This window comes from Tubulanus polymorphus, chromosome 2 (genome assembly GCF_964204645.1).
Source record: "Tubulanus polymorphus chromosome 2, tnTubPoly1.2, whole genome shotgun sequence".
Taxonomy (NCBI): domain Eukaryota; kingdom Metazoa; phylum Nemertea; class Palaeonemertea; order Tubulaniformes; family Tubulanidae; genus Tubulanus; species Tubulanus polymorphus.
The window spans coordinates 28,935,437-28,947,648 of NC_134026.1; the positions used below are offsets into that span (position 1 = coordinate 28,935,437).

General features: G+C 36.2%; 3 protein-coding genes across 3 annotated transcripts; 1 reads left to right on the forward strand and 2 right to left on the reverse strand.

Annotated features, from left to right (window-relative positions):
* Positions 1–227: 227 nt before the first annotated feature.
* Positions 228–1,738, reverse strand: LOC141900503 (thioredoxin-like). Its single transcript, XM_074787424.1, has 5 exons — positions 1,595–1,738; positions 1,201–1,305; positions 806–871; positions 537–602; positions 228–457 (listed from the first exon to the last, which is right to left on the reverse strand). The coding sequence occupies exons 1-5, from the start codon at positions 1,619–1,621 to the stop codon at positions 392–394; spliced, it is 330 nt and encodes a 109-aa protein (XP_074643525.1). The 5' UTR covers positions 1,622–1,738; the 3' UTR covers positions 228–391.
* Positions 1,739–2,744: 1,006 nt separating this feature from the next.
* LOC141899155 (neuropeptide F receptor-like) lies at positions 2,745–3,982 on the reverse strand. The gene has a single exon (XM_074785312.1). The coding sequence runs from the start codon at positions 3,980–3,982 to the stop codon at positions 2,777–2,779; it is 1,206 nt and encodes a 401-aa protein (XP_074641413.1). The 3' UTR covers positions 2,745–2,776.
* Positions 3,983–9,193: 5,211 nt separating this feature from the next.
* LOC141899925 (cytochrome P450 1A1-like) lies at positions 9,194–11,901 on the forward strand. The gene is made up of 10 exons (XM_074786549.1): positions 9,194–9,322; positions 9,501–9,584; positions 9,665–9,769; positions 9,868–9,964; positions 10,185–10,343; positions 10,425–10,639; positions 10,767–10,892; positions 11,006–11,110; positions 11,198–11,326; positions 11,409–11,901. Exons 1-10 carry the CDS (start codon positions 9,199–9,201, stop codon positions 11,765–11,767), a joined length of 1,503 nt encoding a protein of 500 aa, XP_074642650.1. The 5' UTR covers positions 9,194–9,198; the 3' UTR covers positions 11,768–11,901.
* The last annotated feature ends 311 nt before the right edge of the window (positions 11,902–12,212 follow it).

The following is a 12,212-nucleotide window of genomic DNA, read 5'->3' on the forward strand; positions in this document are numbered from 1 at the left end:
ACCGGCTGAATTTGGCGTCGTGTTTAGACTGTTTGCCGGTCTCTTCGGCAACCAGTCCATATAGTTGGCACAATAATCCAAATTGCACTAATAATGCTCTAATCATCCGTATAAGTTCTGCGCGAACCACCCACCGCATAGACAACCAAGCAGATGTGATTATTTTCAAGAACACAGTAACTACCAGAGATTCTACTTAACTAATTTATTCATTTCTAATTCTATCAATGATTTGTTTTAAATTACAAGCGGACGTAACGGACGGCCTTCGAATTTGGTTCGATTGGGCTCGAATTCGGATAGGACGGACCATTTTCCTTCGCATTTTAAGTTTGAAATTCTAAATGATTATACATCTAATGCAATAAAGTAAAAGCTAAAATATTCCCAGTCACTTTTTTAACTCCTCAATTTTCGCTCTTAACATATCTTTATTAGCGCCCGATAGCTCTTCTTTCTGTAAGCATAAAATTATGGACTCTGGTGAATATACAGAATAAATATCAATCGATGAATCCAATTAATTATTTCTATACCTTTTTCCCGTGTCTGAAAAATATAAACGTAGGCATGCACGAAATACCAATTTTCTCTGCAAGATCCTGCAACAGAAAACAATTCCATCATTTTGTTGTATTTTCAATATCGTATAACAGTCGTACAACTAAAAATCTCTTGGGTGAGCTTTACTTTTAAATTTGCGAAACAGTTAAGAAAATTTTGTTTCAAACGCAAATTTACTTCAATGAAATCATTTCATATTGATCAATTTGAAAGGAACAATAGAATTCAGCCAATAACTTACTGACAATTCATCTACGTCGATTTTCAGAAATACGACATCTTTAAACGCAGAATCGTTCGACCAACGCTGTAGAAAAAATAGATAAATAAAAATCATATCGATTTATCGCATTTAACAATTTTATCGATCGATAGCATATTTTTACAAGAAAATGCATGTAAATCTTCATAATGATTTACTCTGACGACCCAATACACAGGTACATTCAATTTGTTACTATGGTAACGATGGCGCAGTCTCAGCAGCCATGGCACGTTGGATGAGATGGAATTGGTTGATACATATCAGTTGTTTGTACAATGCCGCGGTAAATTATTAGAGTAAATTTAGACCATTTTGTACACATGAATGATTGATATCGCGAATGATTTAACGTAATATCGGGGGAAGCTTACATGAAAGTGTGGGCCGATCATTCGACATGGTCCGCACCATTCCGCCCAAAAGTCTACAACGACAAGTTTGTTTCCAGCGTCTTCTAACGCTTGATCAAACTCTTCCTGAAAATATTTAAAAGAATATTGAACATAAACGGTCTTAGATGTTTCATGGCAGTCACGCGACAGCAGGCTCTTGGTTTATAAAATGAAAAACACTATCCCTGCCGTGGTGTATTCTACCGTGTGGCCTGATTACAGTACCGTGCAGCGCAGGCCTTGGCCGCATTTGACTGAACCCATTCTTAATCGATTAAATTAACTTATTTCATATATCCGTATTTGACAGTGCTAATCACACAGATTCGAACGATCATAAAAAAGAACGATCTTGAATCCTGCCGGTACCTACCTCGCTTTCAATTGTAATCACTCCCATTTTCTACTACGACTTTCTCAACGACGTTGTGTGCTGCGATCGTGCGGGTCACGCTTTCACTGTCTCTCTGTCTCTGGCTCTCTGCAGGAGTCAGTGTCACTTTCAGCGCTTCTTACATCATCAACACACGCACCGAGCACGCTACCAAATGACGTCACCATAACCAAACGGATTGCCTTGTCCAACGCCCCTATGGTTCCGATGGTGCCGTCCAAAAAGGATATTTGCCAGTTTTTAGACCTTTTTTAACAACTACTTAGAGCATGGATTTTTCAAGAAAAATTTGGAGGGCGAAGGGAAAAAATATAAATCAAAAATTGTTTTCTTAGGCCAAACAGGTGTTTCAAAATGGAGGACACAGGGAAAAAATTAAAATGATTTTCTTTAATTGAGTATTTTCCACATAAAACCTCGGAAGGACTGAAGAAAAACATTTAAAAGGGTAGAAATTGTGATTAATTTCATTCAAACGATGGTATAGAAATGAAAAAAAGAACTTACTTTTTTGCAAATCTGAGAATAAAAATCAAGATGAACACCAACTTTTATAGCTATAACTAGATTGAAAATCAAGACGGGCATGTAACAAAATCTTTTTTTGCTTGTTGAAAAATTGTGATGAAAACTTAAAGGACTGAAACAAAAAACTTTTTTGCTCCAAGTTATTAAAAATGTCTTATGAGCCAAATTATGTTAACTGTTTGTGAAGTTTCCGTTCAAGCTCTTGGAAATAGTCGGAATTATTTACTGCCTGCTTTGATTCGACGTAGACGTATCGGATCCTCTGAGAAATAACAGAAAAAAACTAACACTTGAATAATACAAGCTCTATTATTCTACATTTTCTACATATTCGTAATTATGTATTTCAACATTCCATTATTTTACAAAATGATATATGAACACTGTGTAAATGCGTAGTAGCTTTTGGTGCTTCCAAACCTTAAACGAATATAGCGAAGAGATGCGGGAACATGGCCTGTAATTATGTTTATATGCCTTCCTCCTGTTTACCCTATCCTGGCCGTCTCTTCAGTTTTTACCACCCATATTGAGAAGGCAAGTTTTTCACATTGATTTTTCTCTGACAGTCCCGTTGTGGTCGATTTGAGTTTAACGGTTATAAGATATAAATCTATATATGTACATTTATCTCTAGTTTTCATTAGTTTCTTTTGTAATGGCTTTAGATTGGCCAACTGCATCATACGATGACGTTCTTCGTTTTGATCCCTGCAAAACTTCCATTCTTTGTTCGCTCCGAGAGTCACGTGATTTGTACGACGGTTTATGCCTCCAAAAGAAAATGGCAGCCGAAAACTCGCGCCGAAAGTTTCCATTCAGCCAACCATAAATAATTGGATTGGTTGAAGAGGTGGACATCGCGACCAGGTGACAACAGGCGTAGGTTAAATTGAAGTTTTTGCTCATCAATATTTTGTAGTTTAAATCAGCAAGAATGTTTAATAAGCCAAGAGGGAACCAGCTAATTGCGAATACTATCGCAATAGCTACGAGAAGAGATGTATTCTTTCTAACGCGTTGCGTATCTTTAAGAGCGCGACTCATTTCTACCGGTGTTGATGGACTCTCTAACACCCTCTGGCGTAGAAAAGCGCAAATTCTCCAATGTATTATCAACAAAACAGTTACGGGTAAAATGAACTGTACGACAATTACCGAGAAGGTGTAAATTGCTTTGACAGTCATCGTGGGCCACAGTTCCATACAAATTCTATGCGCTATTATATCTTCTATGTATTTAGCCTCGTGTAAAGTATTATACATGAAAAAGGGAACGGATAACGTCAGCGAAACTACCCATATTATCAACATTACAATTAACGGAACTGTATTAGAATCATTAGCGACCACACGAGACGGTTCTACTATGGCGTTATAACGATCTAACGCTATCGCCATAGTTGAAAACGTTGACGCGAACACGTTTAGCGCCTGTAGTCCTGGTAACGTTTTGCACATCAACAGTCCGAGAGTCCAGTCTTTCCTGACGAGTTTGAATAGTGTAAACGGCATACAAATCATACACATTAATATATCGGAAACGGACAGGTTTATGATGAACAGATTTCTGGCTGTTCGCAGTTTTTTCTTCTTGGCAACGACGTAACAAATAAGCCCGTTCGCTATCATACCAAACAACATTAATAAAGCGTATGACGTAATTAGCGGTAATTCAATTTGCAGCGGAAACCATTCTTTTCGTGCGGCTTCTTCGTTTACGATCTTTAGGAATTCATGTACGCTGATATTTGTAGCGATTTTTTGCCGACTGGAATCTTCGGAGATGTTGAATGTGCTTCGATTTTCAGCGCCGTCGGAGTAGCCATATTGCTGCATCTAAAATGAAAAATGGAAATAATGGAAACTACTAAATTTATCATGAACTAGAAAGAAATTTAGGGGAAAAACTTCTAAGAGAAACATATTTTAGAATTTTGTATAGCGGCGGCAAAACGGTGATGTGAACGACAGCTTGTTTAATCCTCCGGCGTGATGCAGATTATCTTATCACAAAATCGACGTTTTAAATCTAAAACATTCCGCGTAGAAGTACGACAGCTGTCAACTTTTTTTCTTTCTTTTTCGCGTTTACAAACAGAAACTATTCAGATGGTGAAAAAGAAATTGTTTATAGTAACGCAAAGAGCGTCTTTTCATCTTTACAAGCATTTACGTTCAAGTAACTTTACCCGCCTGAAATTCTTCCAATACATTTTCATCTATAGATATAAATTTGAAAAATGAAATCCTAATAAAAGAACATATTTTGATGTATTTCTAGTATAAACTGAAAAACGACTTCTAAGTCTTTAAGGTCTAAGCACAGTCACGGAGACATCCAATTCTGCATTGCGCCTGTGTACGGAATTTAGATTTTCCAGATCAAATAGAAACGCAATTCTGTGAACCAAAGCCGCAATGACATTCTAAATGAGATTTACCTTTCTGGGTGACCGCTAATCAAAGCAAGAACACGCAGAATGAATAACTCCATAAGATGCCTGATATATTGTGCAATAAGAGATTTATGTTGGGTGATATTTTTTTCCAGCGACAGCGCTCGTATTTTACATTTTCATTGATGCAATTTCGCGGTTACGATGATTACGGCTATTACTTCACGTTATAGAATTTTGAAGGACAGCCTTATCTGCGAGAAACTATTTAATTGGATGCACGCATGTTACCGGGGAAAATTTGCAATTATGCCCGCTATAGCTGTACGCATATAACGTAGTGTGCTTTGTATATGTCGGATCATATTCTGATGTGACAGACCATGTCAATGATACATCAATCTTAAGAATACAATCTAATTGGTCTCCGCTATCACGAATCTTAGAACAAAATTCCCGGTAGGAATGAATCCATGGCATAAGGGACACCATATTGTCGTCTACGTATATTTGAAGTACCGGTTGCGGTGAACCTAAATATACATACAGAAAACCGAACCATGACGAAGCTACGTATAACAAGTAAAGAAAACTACTGACAAATGTTAACATTATTCAAGCCTGTTTAATTACGGTGAATAATTTGAACTGTCGATATCAGGCACGATGGTCAATGTGTCCGTCACCGATTCTCATCTATATTCTGCATCATCCAAATCTCAGTCCTTAAGTCGATAATAAAGAGACCATTAATGCGTCCTGACTATTGAGATACGTACGGTACATGACTGTAGGCAATACGAATAAGGCAGTAAGTGTAATGTAAAATCGCCCACGCGCATTGACGACGAGTTCAACCTGCTGACCTGATGATATTTAACAAGGAAAGTTGGTAAACCCCGTGCCTTCTTCAATTTGAATTCCCGTCTGTAAACAAATCCATTAATGCCTATATTGATAAACGAGCATTGGCATTGACCAAAAACATCGGATTCGTTTTTGATTCAACATTCAAGCGATGGCAATGCTATTACTAAGTCTCTATTTTTGAATTACAAACACTTATTCGATCAGACTTACGTTATAAAACACCTCAAATTCACGAGAAAACAATATAAAGTTCTTGTTTCTCGAGTTTCTCGAATTTCAATCCCAGAATTTGTTGACGTCAACCCGCAGTTACTAAGCAACAATTTGTAAAGACATAACACGTTTTCACACTTAATTTCAGTTGAAAACGTAAACATCACAATTTTTCATTAAAACTGCATCAGAGATTGAGCAAAAACCACATGAGAACAAAGGCTAACGTATCAAAACAATGGTTAGTTGGCGTGATCAAATGACTTTAGGAAATTACATCTCTGGGATGTTTCCAATTTCATGCACGTACCAGTAACACAGAAAGAGCGGCGGTTTGTTAAGTCGATGAAGAGTTGTTGTAAGTTGTCATGTTTGATGAAATAAGATGTTCTTAGAAATAGATAAATAAAGTGGATTTGAGTCTCGGTAAAACTTCGTGTATGTAACATTACGAGGGAACGTTTTAGTCGGTGTTTTTGCCAGAAAAGAATCGCTGTATTTACTCTCGGCGTCAGACAAAGTACTCGCCATTCGCCATCCCACGTCATTTTGTAAACATTGGTTTAATGCGATTCATCTCATAACAGCCGATCGGCGAAATTGTAAGAATGCTAATAAACGGTTTGTAATTAAAACAACGATCTTACTGAAAAATACCCTAAAATAATTACTACATTCTTGCCATTCATCTACGAAAACTAAGACTAGCGCACTAGCGCACTATTGACCTATTGCAATGTGATACTGAACCACATTAGAGGGTTTATGCCCTGTTTGAAGTTAATTAGCGTCCATTAATCGGAAGTCGTTAGCGTTGGATTTGCATCACCTTGCCTTCAATCAGTTCTTAATTCAGATGCTCTCGACTTGTTGACAATTTTAGCCGCTGATATTTATAAATCATACATAATACGCACATCAAACATGAATCATTAAACCATAGCTAGATTGTCAATAAGTCATCATTTAGCATTTTCAGAAATTTCTTAAAAATATTTTGTATTCTCCGCTGATGTAGATCGAATAAACGTAGCCCAATGGTCACCATTAGGTTTAACAATCGTGAGGTCTAACTAATCGTGAGTTCCGTCTTGCCTGGACCTTATAGTTGTGGACCTATAAATCTATGTCCATTGTAATCGGCGTCGGAAATCTGTTCGGGCCATTATTGTGTTTCGTGACGTCTAAAATGGTAGTTACGTCTAATTCCAAGATGACGACGCGCTGACGCTCATCCGGTCCATTCATTCCGATACATCAATACTGTTTCTTCCCCGAGCACGAAAACGTTACATTTGAGAGAAACTTACACATTACATTTCATTGAAACTCATCATAGAAATAAGTGATGGATAATTATTTAGCGAATTGCTTTTTTGTATTCTGATTTCGCGGAATTGTTTTCGTACAACTAATCGAAAAAGTCCTTCGCATAGCGATAGAGATGTAAATGGATTATACCTTCAATCCAACTGGAATATACAAGAACCACACAATCAAATTCTCGTATGTACATTGTTTTTGTGTGCTACGTGCGTTTTCTTGGTAATGTCATTTAGCTTGATACATTATTTCTGTTACCTCAGAAAACTACACAGGAAATCGCTTAAACAGCGGTTGGCTAGGTTCTACCACATCCTTTATCAATCAATCCATTATCCCAAATATCAGAAACAGCAATCAATTCCGAAATCAAATGAGACTTTTATTGATTTCGATGAATTGTGATTTTGTCGGAAGGTTTATGATGATGATAATGTTTGTTGGTTGATATAACTCACAGTGTCGTAGATTATCGTCTTCATTATAAATATCATGGCAAAACACAACGAAACCATAAGGCTGTAACAATTCGATTCAAAGCGTTTTCGAATCGACGAAATGTAAAACAATCAAACAGCAATCTGCGACTAGGCGTATTATCTTTTAATGAGATAGAATTTGAATTGAAGATTCGCGCGAACATGCGACGATATAACGACGACAGCCATTTTAGCCGTGATCGTTTATTTAGATGGATCGGTTTGTGAAAGGTCAAATGCCATTAAATACAATTAATATTCCAAGACGAAACAAGCGGCGAAATAATAGACCCAACTATGCCTATATATATATGAATCAACCCGCTCAATCATGCTGTTTTATTCACATTTCGAGTCCGTATTCGTAGTCGATGAATTTTGCTTGTATTCTAGACACAAATCACAGCGACTCATTAGGTAAAACTAATGCACGCTATCTCTTCCTATTTACGGGTATCAAGGGAGAACTGTTTTCTAAGTTGGCGAATAAATGATTACATCGTGGATTCAGACGGACACGATAACGTTTTTAGTGTTGGTATCTATATGCCATGGGGAACGTACTATTTCCACTTCTATTTTCGTCTTTTTGAAGCAACTATCATTTTGTGCTGACGGTGTCCATCATTGAGACGTTGGAAAGCATTTTATCAAATTGAGTTCTTAATCGTCTTCATTTCTTTCTAGAATATAGATAACTAGGCCCTGTTTTGAGAAATCAGCTCGGGCTGTTTTCTTTTTTTTTTCTACGTAGTTATTTTGATTGGAAAAAGTTTTCCTAGCCAAAATTGCAACGTTGTTTTATGCGATCTAAACAAAAATAAAAACCTTCTACGACTATTTTCAAAATAAAGAACAAAAACATTTGTGAAAATGTCTCAACATTTTGGTATTCATTATCTAATCTAACAGGAAAAATGCAGATTCCAATTATTACCTACCTCCTGGTTTTGGAAGCCTATCAGTGCCCTCAAAATCAAACGGATATCATCTGAGATTTTCATGTTTGTAATGTGTAAATATAAAACCTGTTCTCAGTAAGTCTGCTGAATTCCAGTCGTACGCGAGATACGCGAAGGAAGATGTCGCTTCTCTCTCTCGCACTTCGCGTAAAAACATCTACTATATTTGATTATGTTGTTGAATGAACGCATTTTCCAATGTTTATTCAATTGCGTGCCATTACAGGAGGCTAAAAGGTAAATAACACAAAAATGCATAACTAAAAAACACTCAGGAGACAAAACCACTTCAAATGGCCGATCATAAGACTAAGCACTTGATTAAAATCATATATATTAATTTTCTGTGCCTAGTTCGAATAGAAAAACCACTTTTTGGATATAAGGATTAAATGAATGCGTTTTTGAAATATTTAACGAATAGAAATAAGTATCGCGTCCTATAATACATGCAGTCGGAACCTATACAAGCGAGCCTCATTATCGGTATATAACGATAAAAATAACAATGTGTCATGTATATAATAACTGCTTTAATAAAGCCAGACCCTCTCCTAGCTTTTTTCATCTTATTGTGGATTTGTCGCTTTATTGATATCTGACAGTCGCTTGTCTCTGGAAACCAACTTTTTAGTCTAATGTAAAGTATAATGATTATGTTTTTATATGTTCTATACAAACTAATAAATCATTGTGTGAGATCATTCAAACATTATATTGCAAATGATCAACGAGGTAGGACAGACCAACCAAAAAATGACACGCATATTGCCTAGTGCTGCGCATGACTTAACAGTGCATACTTCAATATGGATGTCGTAACGCTAACCCTAATTGCTTGTCTTCTTGCGATTGTCTACTTGTTTTTGAGTCGAAAACGCTACAATCTTCCACCAGGACCTAATGGTTATCCTTTCTTCGGAAACACGTTTGGTAAGTCCATATGATATTCGAAGTTTATTTTGCCAGTTTGCGAATGATACGTGTGAGAGCCTTGCACGTGTATATTAGTGTATATGTAAGAAATCAAATATGTACGTGAAATAAAAATAGCCATTTCCTCTCATTATGTCTCGATTTATAGATTTCTGTTTTTTCTGTTTCACGACAGAGTTCAAAAAAGAAGGTCGACCACTTTATAAATACCTCATAGAGTTGGCGAAGGAGCATGGCGACATATTCAATTTTAGATTAGGTAACGTCAATTTCTTATTTAACGCGTGGTTAACTACATTTTAATACTTCAACAGCGTTTGTTTTATTTGATTTTGACAGGAATTGGGAGACCAGAAAATGTAATCGTATTGAACAATGTTGATTTGACAACAGAAGCATTCGTTCAGAGTTCAGCCTTTGATTATCGGCCGTCGTCCTGGTCATGTAATTATTCCCATCATCGTTCTCCTATAAGTTTATATATAGTCGACTGCTGTATAAATGTTTGATAATTTTCTGAATATTTTAATTTTTTGTTCAAGTTGATATGTTTGGGAATGGAGGCCGAGATATAATTTCCGGCCGACCCGACGATCCAGTTTGGAGAATTCAGCGTAAGCTAACTACAACCGGTCTGAGGTAAACATATTGATGCGCATTAAGTTTATGTATTTACGCAATAAACATTTGTCAATATCTTTAGAAATTTTAGAAATTGTTGATATCTTGAATGGAAAATGCTGTATGATGGGTATAGCGTCCTCTAATAAACATTCATATTTAATCTGTTTAGTGTTGGTATCTATGCCAGGGGGAACGTACTATTTTCACTTCCATTTTTCGATTTTATATCATTTAGGAATTTCCTGAGTGGATCCAGACTGGATAGTAAGGTGCAAGCGTCGTTTGAAAAAGGTGTTGCTGAATTCGATAAAGTCATTGGGAAACCAGTACAAATCAAACCCATTCTTAATCTAATGATTTACAACGTAATCTGTGATATGTTGTTTAATTTGCAGTAAGTTTAACCTGTTTAAAAAAATCTGATTTCTGTTCCATTTGTTGCAAATACATTATGGATTTGAATCTTTACCTAAAGGTACGATTTCGATGATGAAGATTTCAAAAATCTGTGCACATATCTTGCCGCATTCGATGAGCTATTCGGTAACGGTTTATTAGAGGACGCTATACCCATCATACAGTATTTTCCATTCAAGACGAGAAATAGTAGAAGATTCATGAAAATCAACGAACAAAAAATGTCTTTCTTTGAAACACAATTTCGTGAACACGTTAACAAATACGATCCAGGCAGGTTTTCTTTATACTATTCGAGAATTTAGAGAATATGTGATTAGCGTAAGATTCAAACTCTATAATCTACATGTTATTTGTATTTGTTGGAAATAAAAATGAAAATCGAATTTGAAATTTACAGAGAATATTGGAGATCTTATTGACTACCTGATTAATGCAAGAGATCAACTACGCGAGGAAGATGCTGAACTAGCCGAAAGGTTCTCTGACCGACATCTCGTTCAGACTATAAATAATGGATTTACCGGTAAAGCGGCAAACCCTGTATTCAATTATTTCATACACAGATTTCCGGTTGTTGAAATGATTTGAATTAACGAGTTTCACACAATAATATTTACATTTATCTGTTGATATTAGCGGGAGTGGATACATCGACTCATTCATTGAATTGGTTGTTTTACTTCATGGCAAAATATCCCGAAATACAAGACCGAGTTCACAAAGAAATAAACGAAGTTATTGGTAATAGAAATAAATATACGTTGATTCTGAAATGAAAAATAAAGATGGTAATGTTTATTTTTCTAACATTCGTTTTCAATTTCACAGGAAATCGACAACCGACAATCAATGATAAATCAAATATGATTTATTGTGAAGCGTTTATGCTTGAAACAATGCGCATTTGTCCTATTGGCCCCATACTATTGCGAGCAGCCAGTGTCGATGCTAAACTGGGTAAGCTGAGCAATACTGTTTTCTGCACCAGGCAATATTACGACACCTCCAAATGAGCTTTATGATATTTTGAATATTTCAGATGGTTATGATATACCAAAGGGTTCTCAAGTTTGGGCAAATGTATATGCATGTCACCACGACCCGAGAGTCTGGGACGACCCCGACGATTTCAAACCGGAGCGATTCATTGACGAAGATGATGGTAAAATCGTCGCTCGTCCTAAATCCTGGTTGACGTTTGGTGCTGGAAAACGAGCTTGTATCGGTGAAAACTCCGCCAAACATCTTGTATTCGTCTTTTTCGTCAGCTTGATACAGAGATTTACATTCAGTTTCCCAGACGGAAATTACCTGAAACGGAGAAAATCAGAATTAGAAGATAACGCTTTTCTATGTATGGCAAAACCGTACGAGGTGATTATCAGCGCTCGTTCATAATAAGATTGACAATATACTGTCAGTGTATGGAGTGTCATGGTTTTATAGGTATTTGTTTGAACATTTTTCTGTTACATTTAGAATTTGTTTGCAATATATATTACTAGATATACATGTATACTTAATGCTTACCAATGTTTCCACTAATTATGTTCTTAGTATTTATAAATAAATAAAAATCTAAAGATAAATCATCTTCTCATTTTGATTTAGATTAGTAATAAACTTCGTGATTTTAATCACGTTTTGAATTTGTTTACAGTGGATTTCTAGTAGGTTCGAGTTCTTAATAGTTTCTGTTGCTATCTTCTGGGTCCAGTTCCACAGTTCGGAGTTAAGATTTGACCCTGAGTTAACTCATTGAAAATGAACTAATTTTAACTCAGAGTTAACTCTAACTCACAACTGTGGAACTGGGTCCAGGGTGTTCGTAGGATATCAATCA